The sequence below is a fragment of the Bubalus kerabau genome, chromosome 20 (genome assembly GCF_029407905.1).
Source record: "Bubalus kerabau isolate K-KA32 ecotype Philippines breed swamp buffalo chromosome 20, PCC_UOA_SB_1v2, whole genome shotgun sequence".
Lineage (NCBI taxonomy): Eukaryota > Metazoa > Chordata > Mammalia > Artiodactyla > Bovidae > Bubalus > Bubalus kerabau.
Window position 1 is genome coordinate 16,444,144 of NC_073643.1, and position 17,461 is coordinate 16,461,604.

General features: G+C 40.2%; 1 protein-coding gene across 6 annotated transcripts in view; it reads left to right on the plus strand.

Moving 5' to 3' along the window:
• Nucleotides 1-5,140: 5,140 nt before the first annotated feature.
• NKTR (natural killer cell triggering receptor) overlaps nucleotides 5,141-17,461 on the plus strand; it is a 44,179-nt gene continuing 31,858 nt past the window's right edge. For 2 of the 6 annotated variants that reach the window (XM_055557142.1, XM_055557143.1), the window contains exons 1-3: nucleotides 5,269-5,484; nucleotides 5,614-5,694; nucleotides 17,031-17,105. In XM_055557142.1, coding sequence (XP_055413117.1) covers nucleotides 5,637-5,694; nucleotides 17,031-17,105 — 133 coding nt within the window. In that variant the 5' untranslated portion in view covers nucleotides 5,269-5,484; nucleotides 5,614-5,636. The other 4 variants (XM_055557138.1, XM_055557141.1, XM_055557139.1 and 1 more) reach the window with 3 other exon arrangements.

Below are 17,461 nucleotides of genomic sequence, written 5' to 3' on the forward strand. Positions count from 1 at the left end.
AATATATCATAGGAAGTGATAGGTGCTTGCTTTTCCATCACATCAGGAAATAACCCAAAATGATTTATTATCAAGCTCCTGATAGCCTTTCACTTAAATTATGATCTACCCAGCTTTGATAGGTTACTTCATTCAGTTCAGTTCAGTTCAGTTGCTCAGTTGTGTACGACTCTTTGTGACCCTATAAGTCGCAGCACACCAGGCCTCCCTGTCCATCACCAACTCCTGGAGTTCACTCAGACTCATATCCAAATCGAGTCGGTGATGCCATCCAGCCATCTCATCCTCTGTTGTCCCCTTCTCCTGCCCCAATCTCTCCCAGCACCAGGGTCTTTTCCAATGAGTCAACTCTTCCCATGAGGTGGCCCAAGTATTGGAGTTTCAACTTTAGCATCAGTCCTTCCAAAGAACACCCAGGATTGATCTCCTTTAGAATGGACTGGTTGGACCTCCTTGCAGTCCAAGGGACTCTCAAGAGTCTTCTCCAACACCACAGTTCAAAAGCATCAATTCTTCGGAGCTTGGCTTTCTTGACAGTCCAACTCTCACAACCATACATGACCACTGGAAAAACCATAGCCTTGACTAGACGGACCTTTGTTGGCAAAGTAATGTCTCTGCTTTTGAATATGCTATCTAGGTTGGCCATAACTTTCTTCCAAGGAGTTCAGTTCAGTTCAGTGGCTCAGTTGTGTCCAACTCTGCGACCCCATGAATCGCAGCACACCAAGCATCTTTTAATTTCATGGCTGCAATCACCATCTACAGTGATTTTGGAGGCCCAAAAAATAAAGTCTGCCACTGTTTCCACTGTTTCCTCATCTATTTCCCATGAAGTGATGGGACCAGATGCCATGATCTTAGTTTTCTGAATGTTGAGATTTAAGCCAACTTTTTCACTCTCCTCTTTCACTTTCATCAAGAGGCTTTTGAGTTTCTCTTCACTTTCTGCCATAAGGGTGGTGTTATCTGCATATCGGAGGTTATCGATATTGCTCCTGGCCATCTTGATTCCAGCTTGTGTGTCTTCCAGCCCAGCATTTCTCATGATGTACTCTGCATATAAGTTAAATAAGCAGGGTGACAATATACAGCCTTGACATACTCCTTTTCCTATTTGGAACCAGTCTGTTGTTCCATGTCCAGTTCTGACTGTTGCTTCCTGACCTGCATATGGATTTCTCAAGAGGCAGGTCAGGTGGTCTGGTATTCCCATCTCTTTCAGAATTTTCCATAGTTTATTGTGATCCACACAGTCAAAGGCTTTGACATAGTCAATAAAGCAGAAATCGATGTTTTTCTGGCAGCACAGATCAGATCAGATCAGTCGCTCAGTCATGTCCCACTCTTTGCAACCCCATGAATCGCAGCACACCAGGCCTTCATGTCCATCACCAACTCCCAGAGTTTACTCAAACTCATGTCCATTGAGTTGGTGATGCCATCCAGCCATCTCATCTTCTGTCGTCCCTTCTCCTCCTGCCCCCAATCCCTCCCAGCATCAGGGTCTTTTCCAATGAGTCAACTCTTCACATCAGGTGGCCAAAGTATTGGAGTTTCAGCTTTAGCATCAGTCCTTCCAGTGAACACCCAGGACTGATCTTTAGGATGGACTGGTTGGACCTCCTTGCAGTCCAAGGGACTCTCAAGAGTCTTCTCCAACACCACAGTTCAAAAGCATCAATTCTTGAGCGCTCAGCTTTCTTCACAGTCCAACTCTCACATCCATACATGACCACTGGAAAAACCATAGCCTTGACTAGACCGACCTTTGTTGGCAGATAATGTCTCTGCTTTTTCATATGCTATCTAAGTTGGTCATAACTTTCCAAGGAGTAAGCGTCTTTTAATTTCATGGTTGCATCACCATCTGCAGTGATTTTGGAGCCCAAAAAAATAAAGTCTACCACTGTTTCCCCATCTACTTCCCATGAAGTGATGGGACCAGATGCCATGATCTTAGTTTTCTGAATGTTGAGCTTTAAGCCAACTTTTTCACTCTCCTCTTTCACTTTCATCAAGAGGCTTTTGAGTTTCTCTTCACTTTCTGCCATAAGGGTGGTGTTATCTGCATATATGAAGTTATTGATATTTCTCCTGGCAATATTTATTCCAGCTTGTACTTCTTCCAGCCCAGGGTTTCTCATGATGTACTCTGTATATAAGTTAAATAAGCAGGGTGACAATATACAGCCTTGACATACTCCTTTTCCTATTTGGAACCAGTCTGTTGTTCCATGTCCAGTTCTAACTGTTGCTTCCTGACCTGCATATGGATTTCTCAAGAGGCAGGTCAGGTGGTCTGGTATTCCCATCTCTTTCAGAATTTTCCATAGTTTATTGTGATCCACACAGTCAAAGGCTTTGGCATAGTCAATAAATCAGAAATAGATGTTTTTCTGGAACTCTCTTGCTTTTTCCATGATCCAGCGGATGTTGGCAATTTGATCTCTGGTTCCTCTGCGTTTTCTAAAACCAGCTTGAACATCTGGAAGTTCATGGTTCACGTATTGCTGAAGCCTGGCTTGGAGAATTTTGAGCATTACTTTAGTAGCATGTGAGATGAGTGCAATTGTGTGGTAGTTTGAGCATTCTTTGGTATTGCTTTTCTTTGGGATTGGAATGAAAACTGACCTTTTCCAGTCCTGTGGCCACTGCTGAGTTTTCTAAATTTGCTGGCATATTGAGTGCAACACTTTCACAGCATTATCTTTCAGGATTTGAAATAGCTTAACTGGAATTCCATCACCTCCACTACCTTTGTTCTTAGTGATGCTTTCTAAGGCCCACTTGACTTCACATTCCAGGATGTCTGGCTCTAGGTCAGTGATCACACCATCGTGATTATCTTGGTCGTGAAGCTCTTTTTTGTTCAGTTCTTCTGTGTATTCTTGCCACCTCTTCTTAATAATCTTCTGCTTCTGTTAGGTCCATACCATTTCTGTCCTTTATAGAGCCCATCTTTGCATGAAATGTTCCCTTGGTATCTCTAATTTTCTTGAGATTTCTAGTCTTTCCCATTCTGTTGTTTTCTTCTATTTCTTTGCGTTGATCGCTGAGGCAGGCTTTCTTATCTCTCCTTGCTCTTCTTTGGAACTCTGCATTCAGATGCTTATATCTTTCCTTTTCTCCTTTGCTTTTTGCTTCTCTTCTTCATTAGGGATTACCTAATGGTGATTTTTCTATGTTATCATTCTTTCTGCTTCTATTATCTTTGTTCTGTCAAGAACTTTCCTTCTTTGAGATGTATCTGTTAAATGGGGCAAAGAGCTTCTTGTAAGTGAACCCCAAATTAAAACCTCCTTTTGTTGAGAGTCAAGGGTTTCAACCCAGGAAGGCTGTAATATGTAAACAGTGAAGAGAGACCTCATTTTAAATCCCAAATCTGTCATAACCCCTGTTTCCTCAGCTCTACAATGGAGATAACAAAAGTAGTATCTGCCTCTTGAGGTTATGAGGTGGAGATTATGTGGTTGGGAGCTGGGCATGGTAAACATTCAAGTGTGTTAGCTGAAGGCTCTGGCCCTTTTCAGAGGCCCCGACCCATTCTGTCATCTGTAGGATTCTATCCCATCATTGGTCTTCTCTGTTCTCTATTATTCATGTGGTTTGTGCTTGTACTCTATGCCAGGTAGGCTGCTGAACAGCCTGATCTGATCAGCAAATATGGTAGGTGCTGTGCAATGTCTTTAGTTTTGCATTGCTATGCTATGCTAAGTCACTTCAGTCGTGTCCAACTCTGTGCGACCTCATAGATGGCAGCCCACCAGGCTCCCCCGTCCCTGGGATTCTCCAGGCAAGAACACTGGAGTGGGTTGACGATTTCCCATGAAAGCCTGGATTTCTAGCAATGCTGGATTACAGGTCCACAGTGAAAACCATCAGCTGGAGTGCGATGGCAGCTGCCCCCCACTCACGTTATTAGACAGCTTGAACGCTTGAAAATCTGTCAAGGAGGTAGATCTCACGTTAAGTCTTTTTACCACAATAAAGTAAAAAGGAACGAAAGCAGAGTGCTTGCCAGATCCTGGGTAGAGGGGAGAAGGAGAAGTCATTGTTTAAATTGGTACAAAATTTTAGTTTTACAAGACGAAGATTGTCCTGTGGCTAGATGGTAGTGACGGTGGCACAACAATGAGAATCTACTTGGTGCCTCTGAACAATAAGCTAAAAAAAGTTAGAAGACCAGTTTATGTAAAGTTAAAGTATATATTACAATTTTAAGAAAATAACGGAAAACAACAACCACCCAACAGTGTGGCCCCATGGTAAGATAAATCAATGTAGCAAACTGAGCGCAGAAATAGAATGGCACATATGTGGTCACAAAGCCAAGGTAATTCAATGTATAAAAGACAGTCTTTTCAACAAATGGTGGTGGAACTACGGTATATCCTTACGAGAAAAAAAAGAACTTCAGCTTCTACCTGACACCATATCCACAAATGCTGACAGATCATAGACGTACACCAAAAAGACAGGGTTATAACCTTTCTAAAAGGAAACATAGGAGAAAATCTTCATGAGCTTGGGGGTAGGCAGAGATTTCTTACACAGAGAAGCACAAACCATAAAAGAAAAAGTTGATCAAATGACTTCATAAAAAATTAAAAAACTGCTTTCCACAGCCACTATCAAAACAATGAAAAGGCAAGAAAGACTGGGAGAAAATATTCACAATTACATAAACCTAGCAAGGATTTGTATTCACAATATACATACATCGTTTAACAATACGTTATTATACAGAATTCTTGCTTTCTATTAGACGAAGAACATGATTAAAATAAGGGCAAAGGTCTTGAACTGACAATTTAGAAAAGAGGTAGAATCGCCTTGAACACTATGCCCATGACGCTGGACACCAAAGCGGAAACGCACGTACAACTGTACCTAAACGGCCTTTGAAGTGAGACAAATAGTCTAACAGGATAGGGTCATAACCACTCCCTGAGTAAAAAGAAAGTCAAAACTGTCAGTCTACCGATCCTCAAGGACTTGATTCTCCAAACTCTTGCAGCTATGGACAATAAGGAAGCCTCGCGATATCTGCAAATACTTTGACACGGCCCTCGAGAAAGGACAACAGGAAGTAGAGAGCGCAGGCGCGTCCGGGGCTCCCCACAGTTGGCGACTGATTGCAACGTAAAGGAGGAAAGGGGCGGAGCAAAAAAGAACCAGCTCAGGTATAGGAGCGCGGGACTCGAGCTCCCAGGCATTCCCACGTAGGCGTAGCCTCTACTGTTAACCACCGCCTTCGAGTACGTGCTCTCGCGGTATTTGTCCCGGCTCTCGCGGGGTTTAGCGTGGCAATCAGAGACCCGGCCGGGGGGCGGGGGTGGCGGTCCGTTAGTGGCGTTGGCCTCCGGCCGCGGTGGCAGCGCTTTCTCCTCTGTCTACTGGGAGGTCTCAGGCTGGAGGCCATCCAGGTGAAGAGCGCGGCTGCATGTGTGTGCGCACTCCATGGGAGCCGGGAGGCCTGAGGTGAGAGGGAGCCGGTCTCGACCTCCGGCGCTGTCGCGACAGGCCTGCGGGAGGTGACTGAGGCGCGGGCTCCGCCCCAGCCCCCGCCCCAGCCCCCGCCCTGACCGCTTTCCTCTCCATCTCTCCCAGCTTTTGCTGCCGCCTCGGTCGCTATGGGGGCGCAGGACCGGCCGCAATGCCACTTCGACATCGAAATCAACCGGGAGCCGGGTGAGCCGGGCCACTGGGGAGCCCTGCGGGGCCTTGGCTTGCCTTGGGGAAGGGGAGGGGTCTACCTTCATCAACCCTCCCCCAAGCCTTTTTGGGAACTGGTAGGCGCAGTCCGTACTCCCTTTTCTCCTGAGGGAAAATAGGAGGGTGGTCCGGATACAAACTAATTCGGAGTCCAGGCCTCGTCCTGCCAAACTCCTTGCCCCCCTGCACCCCTCCTGAGTGTTCCTGCCCTGCCTTAGCGCCAGGAAAAGGGGTGCGATCCTTTTGGACTTTGTCTCTCACAATATCTCTAAGGAGCAAACACTCCCAATTTCGATTTCTGGTATCTCGCTCTGGACTATGAGCTTTGGACTCGTACGTTGTATATTTTCTAATTCTTGTGCATCATTAATAGGTTAACTTTGCTTTTATTTTTCCTTAAGTGTCTTTAGCCATAATTCCTTGGTTCATGGGGTAATGACTTAGTACAAGTCTTGGGCTGTAAACCAAAGCATTTAGTATCAACAGACTTGCAGTGTGTGTTCTCTTCCATTACTGTTTTCTTTAGGGAATCCAGCCATTCCTTGGTATATTTTTTTGAAAATGAGATATTTTCTTCTCAAGGATAGTTAACTTCATTCTACGTAGCAGAGCGTGAAAGATTCCAAACAGTTTTCTTAGCCTTTTTTTCTTTTTTTTTTTTTTTTACCGTGACAGAAGTTTTAATTGGAAGCATGTATACAGTCTTTCTGCAGATCTTGTTCAGCAGATTGTGCATGCTACTGTTCTAGACTGAGAATATAGCAATGCATAAAACAAAGGCCTCTCTTCCTTGTAGTTTATATTCTGTTGGAGGAAGACAGACAATAAACCAGAAAAAAAAAAAAGTGTCTTGTAATAGGGGTACTGTTTTAATAGATTGGTCAGAAAAGGACATTTTGAGAGGATGACATTTAAGCAGACCTGAAGGAGACGGTGAGGGTGTGGATATCTCAGAGAAGAACCTTCCTGATAGAGGAACAGATAATATGAAGACCTTGACGAAAAAGTGTACCTTCTTGTTTGAGGAACAGAAAGTGTAGTAGCTTCCTTGACTTGATGAGAAAGCGTACCTTCTTGTTAGAAGAGCAAAGGAGGCAACTGAGTAGCACAAAATGAGTAAAGGCCAGAGTAAGAACTTTGACTCCGTGAGATAAAATGTTGAAAGGTTTTGAGCAGAGGAATGATGTGGTCTTAGAAATTTTTGTTGCATTCTCTCTTCATCTTTTGAACCTTGAGGCTAGTGAATTTTCGTTTTGAATAAGAAGGCTTATTTTTTTAAGAGTTAAAAATAGCATAGTCCTGGAAAGTAGAGGTCAAACAAAGGTTCTGTAGCCCTGGAAAGTACTCCTTATCTTGTACATATTCATATCCTAGTTTCGCAAATAACTTTTGTCGTGAAACATCTCCAGAATGTGTTTGGTAAATGTAAAATGAACTTTGATCCCCAATATTATAATACCGTTCTGGTAGAAGGGACTAGAACTCTTGAGAACACTGAACTGTATATAAAACAAGGAATGCTTGCATTGTTCTAGGTTGAACCAGTTGATAACTGGCAATTTCATATGGTTCAGTTTCATATATAATATTGATATCTCTAGCACTTTTCAGTATATTATCTAAGTAGTAGGTACTTAATTTTTACACAGCTTGTAAGGATCTCTTCAGTTGTTTGAAATGAGGTGTCCTGCTTTGTATTATTTAAACTTTAGTATGTATGTCATTTAGTATTTATTCAAGTAATAACTCTTGTCTTCTCTAATAGTTAATAATTCGCTTGATACAAAGTAATATCTTTTATTTATTTTGATAAGTAAAGATCCTTTAATGAGTAGCTATGTTGTCCATATTAATGAGAGATCACTAAGTACTGATAAAAATTGATTTGAACACAGCACAGTGTGTATTTTCCATTACTATAAATGGAAGTTTGTATATTTTATAGCAAACAAATGAGGCTTTTGAACTGTAAGGCCACCAAATGAATGCGAGTATATATTAAAAGAGGAATATCTTTAAATTACGTGAGTATAGTTACAGAACTATTCATGTTGTTACTTTCTTTGACTTTTGGTGGTTTGTCGCTTTTAAGCAACTAGCTCATTTAATCTTTAAGTTGTCAAACAACATCGTCCTTTAATTTAGTATCTGTGAGATCTATAGTAATATCACTTTTATTCCTCATGCTGATAATTTGTGCCTGTTGTCTTTCTTTCTGTGGCCAGTTTGGCTAGGAGTTTTATCAATTTTACTGTTATTTCAAAGAACCAGATTTTCATTTCATTGGTGTTTTGTTCTCTTTTCTTTTTTCAGAGGTTCTGTTTATTTTTTCTGACAGGCAGGCCCACCCTTCTTTGATTAAATATTAGTTCTCTCTATAGTTGTTACTGCTTGGTTAAACTGAGTACCTTTCAGGGCAGACATGAAATAGGAATCTACCTTTTCCTTCTTTGGTGCTTCAGAAACTTATCTTGCCCTTTTCAGATGTTGTATCAAGAAGTGGAATATTGGAGCCCAGGGGAACAGGTTTTAGATATCTGGTGCAAACTGATTTAAGCCAGTTTAGTCAAAAATGGCTGTTAAGTTTTTAGAGCATATCAAGGAGTCACCAATAAGTTAATGGCTGTAGATTGCTTTTGTCACAACCTTGCTACCAGGACATAGTGAAAACAAGTCACATTTGCCATATGTAGATGTTGACAAGCAAGTATACACACATAAAATCAGTTGTATAAGTCTGATGAAGTCATTTTCAGTGCTCCAAGTACTCTTTATGTGGAAGATTTCTGGTCTTGAAAATTGTCATGCGAATCTTTTAGTTTTGTGTACCAGAATCCTCTTAAATCTTGACTAGACCCAGGACCTTTTTGATGAACCCAGTCTGAGGTTGCACTCCAAAGGGTGACTCCAGATTTGTGTCCTATTAATGGAAGGGTATGGATTATCTCCAAATGTTTTTATTCAGTCTGTATGTTCCAGACATTACCAGTTTGCCAATAAAAACATATTTTAAGCATTCATTTTACTGATTACTATTTGATTAGAGATAAAGATAGCAAAAGCAGTATTAGAAGTCACCTCTGGAGTACAGCCTTTGATTTATCACTCTGCTTGAGGCTGTGTGTTTCTTAGAGGCCTGAGGTGTAGTTTTAAAATGAGAATGTCTATGTAAGGTATTTTTGAAAAATTATAGTTGTAGTATATTACATTATAGTAGTATAATGGTGTAGACCTTTTTTTGTTTTCAAACCGGGAGATGCTATCATGAGACCAGAAGTCAAACTCCCAATTTTTTCACTCCCATTTCTGTTAGTATTCAATAGTTTTTCAAAGGCAGAGATGACACAACAGATTGAATGCAGAAGCAAATAGGAAAATCTATCTTTTATTACATTAGACATGAAATAGGAAATCTCATGAAATGAGATTTGCAAAAATGTAAAAGATGACACACATTAAGTTTTTTGTTCGTATTTCAAAATGTAAATTATTAAGAAACAACCCATATTGGGCTTCCCTGGTGGTTCAGTAGTAAAGAAACTGCCTGCTAGTGCAGGAGTCATGGGTTCAATCCCTGGTCTGAGAAGATCCCACCTGCTGCAGGACAACTAAGCCGGTGGGCCACAGCTACTGAGCCTGTGCTCTAAGGCCTAGAAACTGTAGCTACTGAACCCCGTGTGCCCTAGAGCCTGTGCTCCTCGACAAGAGAAGCCGCTGCAGTGAGAAACCTGTACACTGCAACTGGAGGCTCGTCCCCTCTTGCTGCAACTAGAGAAAAACCTGTGTAGCAACAAAGACCCAGCACAGCCAAAATTAAATGCATAAAATTATTTTTTTAAAAACCATATTCAAATGTCTTTATAAAGTCTTCAGTAATCGTTTAGCATATAGAGGGATTCTGAGACCAAAGAGTTTGAAAACTGCTGGTATAGACACATGCTTTCATAGAACTCAAGCATTGGGTTTTATCTGCAATTGTTTTAAACTTTTTGTTTGAATATAATTTCATGTTTATAGGAAGTTGGAAAGTAAAAGCAGTAAAAAGAATGCCAATCTATTCTTTACCTGCTGCTGCTGCTAAGTCGCTTCAGTCGTGTCCGACTCTGTGCGACCCCATAGATGGCAGCCCACCAGGCTCCCCTGTCCCTGGGATTCTCTAGGCAAGAACACTGGAGTGGGTTGCCATTTCCTTCTCCAATGTGTGAAAGTGAAAAGTGAAAGTGAAGTCACTCAGTCGTGTCCAACTCTTCATGACCCCATGGACTGCAGCCCACCAGGCTCCTCCGTCCATGGGATTTTCCAGGCAAGAGTACTGGAGTGGGGTGCCATTGCCTTCTCCGATTCTTTACCTAGATTCTTTATCTAGATTCACCTATTTACATTTTATACCATTTGCTTTATTAATCTCTCTCTCTCTCTAAACGCACAATTTTTTCTGAATCATTTGAAGGTATGTTACCCACATCATGGCTCTTTACCCCTAAGTACATGCATGTATTTATTAAGAATAGAAATATTCATTAAAAGAGTCTTAAACATTTTAAAAATTTTTTCAAAGAAAAGAAAGGGGTATTCTCCAACATAACGACAATGCAGTTGTCAACTTCATAAATTTACATGGATACAATACTTTAGTCTACTATCTCTGTATTCTGTTTTTGTTGGTTGGCCTAAAAAATCATTTATATCATTCTTTCCCCTCCAGTACAAAATTCTAGTCTAGCCTCAGATATTACATTCAGCTGTCAAGTCTCTTTACCCTCCATTTCCATGGCTTTTGTCTTTTATGAGATTGACATTTTAAAAAGATACAGCCCCCTTCTTGAATAGAATGTTACTTATTTTGTATTTGTCAGAGGCTTAAAGTGGTGTTGGAGAAGACTCTTGAGAGTCCCTTGGACTGCAAGGAGGTCCAACCAGTCCATTCTGAAGGAGATCAGCCCTGGGATTTCTTTGGAGGGAATGATGCTGAAGCTGAAACTCCAGTACTTTGGCCACCTCATGCGAAGAGTTAACTCCTTGGAAAAGACTGATGCTGGGAGGGATTGGGGGCAGGAGAAGAAGGGGACGACAGAGGATGAGATGGCTGGATGGAATCACTGACTCGATGGACGTTAGTCTGAGTGAACTCTGGGAGTTGGTGATGGACAGGGAGGCCTGGCGTGCTATGATTCATGGGGTCACAAAGAGTCGGACACAACTGAGCGACTGAACTAAACTGAACTGAAGTTGATTTTCCAAAATGATGACCAAGGTGTTTCTTTAAAAGAATGCTTGACTTTAGAATTTTGTTTATGTGGGCCTCAGAACAATGTCATAAAACCCTGGCAATTTATCAAAATAGGTAAAATGGATGTTTTAGCTTTACTGCTCAAGGTTCACATGGATCAAAGAAACTAAAAATGTGTTCTTAGTAAACACTATAGAGTATTTGGAACTGAAACTGAGAAACAAGTTTAAAGAGGAAGACAAATGTTTGAGTACTGCTTATGACCTAGGGAAAGCCCTCTGACCTCTTTGTAAATGGAAGTGCTGCTGCTTCTGCTGCTGCTGCTGCTGCTAAGTCGCTTCAGTCGTGTCCGACTCTGTGTGACCCCATAGACGGCAGCCCACCAGGCTCCTCCATCCCTGGGATTCTCCAGGCAAGAACACTGGAGTGGGTTGCCATTTCCTTTTCCAATGCGTGAAAGTGAAAAGTGAAAGTGAAGTCGTGTCTGAGTCTTAGCGACCCTATGGATTGCAGCCCACCAGGCTCCTCCGTCCATGGGATTTTCCAGGCAAGAGTACTGGAGTGGGGAAATGGAAGTACTATAGAGTCATTATTGTGGTTCTAAAGTACAGCAAAATTTGCTTGTATTCAAAATTAACCTTTAAACTTTAGATTAATATCCAGAATAACTTATACTTTGAGATAGAGCAAGGCATATGAGACCTGATTTGTACGGGGCCAAGAGAAATGAATCTCCCATCTCAAGCGTGCCCTGGGTCATAAGCTTGTGAATACAGTGACTCGGTGACTCTGGATGCAGTGGTTTGCTCCATTTAAATGATTTCTCCCTTTTGTATATACTCAAACTAATAAGACTTCAGTGCAGTATTGCTTGCATGGTAAGGTTCTTAAAAAGAGTAATTAAATAATACAACCACGTGTCTTAAAGATCATATTTTTAAAATGAATTTATTCTAATCAATTAAGGAGCACAATTTTTCTTAGCCAGATTACCGTTTGTGTTGTGACACAGATAGCAAGTAGGGGAACTACTGTGTGGGAGAGAAGGATGGTGAGCAGCACTGCTGTTTTGAATTATTCTCATCTATTTAATAGTTACTTGAAAGACCACAAGGAGGGTTATGCTAATGACAGTGCTGAGAAAGGTCAGAGTGAGGTGTGATCAGTTGTAGGATTTCCCCAGTGATGTTTAAATGTTATAAGATATTCTTATAACTAAAAGCATGCCTTTATCATTGATACTCCTAAGATAAAAAATATTTTTACTAGAACCTGAAATTCCTTGTCCCCAGCTCACATTGTCCCATGGAAACAGTTGTCTTTCTATGTGATTTTTTGATAATGCAGTGTTTCTTTCAGTTTTTTCATGTTATTGCAGAGCTGCCTGTATTTGTAAAGAACCTAGCACAGCATGTGACACACTTGTTTTTAAGTTGCTTTAATTAGTGCATTTGCGTGAAGGTGAGCTTGAGCACTGAGCTCATGTTCAATTTTAGGGCAAAGGCTTGTTACCATTTCTGTAAGCAAGAAGGTTCTCCTTCACCCCCTTTTCTCCTTATTTTTTTATAAATTGGGCCCAGAGAATCCCAGTAATAACCACAGGCCTGGTTGAAAGGTCATGAAGGCAAATTCATATGGATTTTTTTAAAAATTAAATTTTTTTATTGAAAGATAATTGATTTACAGAATTTTGTTGTTTTCTGTCAAACCTCAACATGAATCAGCCATAGGTATACATATATCCCCTCCCTATATATCCCTTTCCTCTTGAACCTCTCTCCCATCTCCTGCCCCATCCCACCTCTCTAGACTGATACAGAGCCCCTGTTGAGTTTCCTGAGCCATACACCAAATTCCCGTAGACTGTCTACTTTACATATGGTAATGTAAATTTCCTTGTTACTCTTTCCATACATCTCACCCTCTCCTCCCCTCTCCCCATGTCCTTAAGTTTATTCTCTATGTCTGTTTCTCCATTGCTGCCCTGTAAATAAATTCTTGAGTACCATTTTTCTAGATTCCATGTATATGTGTTAGAATACAATATCTATCTTTCTCTGACTCACTTCACTCTGTATAATAGGTTCTGGGTTCATCCACCTTATCAGAACTGACTCAAACGCCTTCCTTTTTATGGCTGAGTAATATTCCATTGTGTATATGTACTACTTCTTTATCCATTCATCTGTCGATGGACATCTAGGTTGCTTCCATGTTCTAGCTATTGTAAATAGTGCTGCAGTGAACAATGGGATACATGTGTCTTTTTCAATTTTGGTTTCCTCAGGGTATATGGTAAGAGTGGAGCTGGGTCATATGGTGGTTTTATTCCTAGTTTTTGTAAGGAATCTCCATACCGTCTTCCTTAGTGGCTGTATCAATTTACATTCCCACCACAGTGCAAGAGCATTCCCTTTTCTCCACACCCTCTCCAGCATTTATTGTTTGTAGACTTCTTGATGATGGCCATTCTGACCGGTGTGAGGTGATATCTCTTTGTAGTTTTGATTTGCATTTCTCTAATAATGAGCAATGTTGAGCATCTTTTCATGAGTTTGTTAGCCATCTGTATGTCGTCTTTGGAGAAATGTCTGTTTAAGTCTTTTTCCCACTTTTTGATTGGGTTGTTTTTCTGGTATTGAGTTGTATGAGCTGGTTGTATATTTTTGGAATTCAATCCTTTCTTACTTGTGCCATTTGCTATTCTCCCATTCTGAGAGTTGTTACGGATTTTTATGGGGACTTTGAGAGGAGAAAATTGGCTTCTTAGCACTATCCTTTTCCTTCCTTTTCTCTGCCTCAAATCTCCATGTGAAATATACAAAGATTTTTCTCCTTTTTTGCCTTTAACGTAAGATGGTTATTCCTTGTCTCTTACCTCTTACTTCTGTTTGAATCCCTGTGCTTTTCAGCTATTTTTCTACATTTGTTGGTATTCATCTGTCAGTGTTGTTGCAAATGGAATTCTGACAATGGTGGATGAACTACATGTCCAGTATGATTCAGAATTTTTTTTTAACAGTTCTGATAGGTACATCATTTAGTTTACATTCTTTAGCAGTGTTCTTAACCTTGTACCGTAATACTGCACCCAAAACAATTTGGTTTTGTTCATGTTTTTTTCTTTTGCTCTTAACAACACAGTGCCATGGCAGAGACAGAATTTCTGCTCTAACCATTGCCCCATGAGTGTGAAAGGTCAATAGAAATTTTGTTTCTTCATCAGGTTAGAGGGTAGCGTATTCAGTTCAGTTCAGTTCAGTCACTCAGTCGTGTCCGACTCTTTGCGACCCCATGAATCGCAGCACACCAGGCCTCCCTGTCCATCACCAACTCCCGGAGTCCACTCAGACTCACGTCCATCGAGTCAGTGATGCCATCCAGCCATCTCATCCTCTGTCGTCCCCTTCTCCTCCTGCCCCCAATCCCTCCCAGCATCAGAGTCTTTTCCAGTGAGTCAACTCTTCGCATGAGGTGGCCAAAGTACTGGAGTTTCAGCTTCAGCATCATTCCCTCCAAAGAAATCCCAGGGCTGATCTCCTTCAGAATGGACCGGTTGGATCTCCTTGCAGTCCAAGGGACTCTCAAGAGTCTTCTCCAACACCACAGTTCAAAAGCATCAATTCTTCGGCACTCAGCTTTCTTCACAGTCCAACTCTCACATCCATACATGACCACAGGAAAAACCACAGCCTTGACTAGATGAATCTTTGTTGGCAAAGTACTGTTTCTGCTTTTCAATATGTTATCTGGGTTGATCATAACTTTCCTTCCAAGAAGTAAGCGTCTTTTAATTTCATGGCTGCAGTCACCATCTCCAGTGATTTTGGAGCCCCAAAAAATAAAGTCTGACACTGTTTCCCCATCTGTTTCCCATGAAATGATGGGACCAGATGCCATGATCTTCGTTTTCTGAATGTTGAGCTTTAAGCCAACATTTTCACTCTCCACTTTCACTTTAATCAAGAGGCTTTTTAGTTCCTCTACACTTTCTGCCATAAGGGTGGTGTCATCTGCATATCAGAGGTTATTGATATTTCTCCCGGCAATCTTGATTCCAGCTTGTGCTTCTTCCAGCCCAGTGTTTCTCATGATGTACTCTGCATATAAGTTAAATAAGTAGGGTGACAATATACAGCCTTGACGTACTCCTAACACTAGAGGGTTCATAATTGTCTGTAAAGGAGAAACTAAAAATATTTGAAATTTTCATCAGTTTTCGTGTGGAGGCATAAGACTTTGGGGGAAAAAACTCTTTATTGAAGTTACTATAGTCCTAGAGAAAAGGTGAAGTTTCAGTTGTTTTAATTATATCTTTTATTCTGAAAAACATCTATCTTAAAGAGATTCCAAAGACCTATGTATGTTGTAGTTTGCAAAGCTATATGATTTTGAATTTTGACACCCACCTAGCCAGCCATTTCTTAGGGATTTATGAGTGATGGAAATACTCTGATAAGAGTATTAATAAATTATTTTACATAGAATAATAAATTATTTCTATGTAAATACAAAGAATAGTACTTAATATTACTGATATTACATGCATTTCCTAAAATTCTGAAATGTTTTTAGATACATTGCCATCTTCCTTTTTGCTTTCTTAACTTTCTCTTCATTTCTTTAGACATCAAGATCAGCTAGAAGGTTTTGAAATTGCATTAATTTGACTCCAGCACTCGATTTGACAGTGCTGACATGGGAGAGTCTTCTTATATGATTCCATTCTTCTACTTTTTATCCTTTAAGGTTGTTTCTTACACAGTAACCTTGTTTTGTCCTCAGAGTGAGTGACTGACATGGCCAGGAATAAAGTAAAATCTTAGTGACACAATAAATCAAGGCATTTTGTGTCTACTGGATTATGCTTGATCCAGTTAATTTTGATTTATTCTACAAGCCTTGACTATGTACAAATGTTCATAATGGAAAAGCTTTTATAGAATAAAGGGAAAAGGAACTCATGGAAAATGGTTGTAATTCAAAATTCCCTTTATTTTATTGACAGGAGGGCAAAGTTGAAACAGTTTTTAAAATAATATGATTTGCCCCTTGTACTCTCATGCACAAGGTGAGTTTTCCAGACATTACAGAATATGTAATGATGTCACTGCTCTGACAGCTGATGAAACAGGTACCTGAGTATTCTTGTTTTGAAAATTTCTGGGTTTTAATTTATAATACAGTAAATATCAAAAATATAACCCATATTTTAAAAGCTTTAGTCATTTTTGAGAGTTTAAAGGAGTCCTGAGATGAACAGATTTGTGAAACACTTCTCTCTCGGCATGAGAGGCATGCTGAGTTCCGTCTGACTCTTTGCAACCCCATGGACTGTAGCCTGTCAGGCTCTTCTGTCCATGGGATTCTCCAGGCAAGAATACTGAGAGTGGGTTGCAATTTCCTCCTCCAGGGGATTTTCCCTGACCCAGAGATCGAACCTGAGTTTCCTGCATTGGTAGGCAGATTGTTTATTGCATAATTAAGTCGAATTTGGAGACTTGCTCCTATTGTTTCTTGTTTGTTTGTTGATTAGTTTTTAGGAACCATAACCTATTCTCGTTCTGCCCTCTCGGAATTTAATGTGAGTTTTAGTTGTGAGTGACAGTTCAGGGGTTGGCTGTAAACAGTTCTTGCATAAAGGTAAATGTAGAGGACAGAGCTTTCTTCTACTAGTACTAGCCCAGAGTGACTGTCTTATGATGTGCTGTCATCACTGGAGGGGTTTAGGCGTAAATCAGACAACTGTTATTGAGAATATCTTTAAAGATTAATAGTTCAGGTAGGAGATATACTAAGAGAGATCTAATAAAATAAGGTCCTGTTAAAAGACACTTAAAATCCCACAGTTCTGGACTGAATTCACTTTGGTTGCATGTGAATCCTAATGCTAATAAATATAGTATGGTTCTTATTAATTGGTATTGCCTAGTTAAATTCTTTTCCTGTTGAATCTCTTAAAAAAATTAAAATGAATGATAAAAATGGGCCTCTCAATCTGTTTATTTTCTTTATTTCTCCCATATAAATGTGATACATTTAATCAACTTGCTTACCTGTTTTTTCATGTGTTTTATTTCAGTTGGTCGAATTATGTTTCAGCTCTTTTCAGATATATGTCCAAAAACATGCAAAAACTTCCTTTGCCTATGCTCAGGTAAATGAATTATTCGATTATTTCCAATGAGAAGTCCTGGCTTAAAATTTTATCTTGCTTAACAGAATAGCTGTTTTCCTTAAAAAGTAATGGATTGTGAAATGAAAAATAAAAAATATTATTTTCACTGATAAGTCAGGGAAGCATTTCTTAAAGAGAGGAGAAAGAAATGGTCTCAAAAATTAAAAAGGAAGTACCACCATATGTAATGGAATCTTTATGCATTGTAGTTTAAAAAATAATAGCATGTATTCAAAACTGATTTATTTTGATAGAATTTTACAGATTTTAGTACTTTGAATAAATTTAGCCTTCCAGATCTCACAATAAATTTACGATTAGAGGATAGAGAAGCA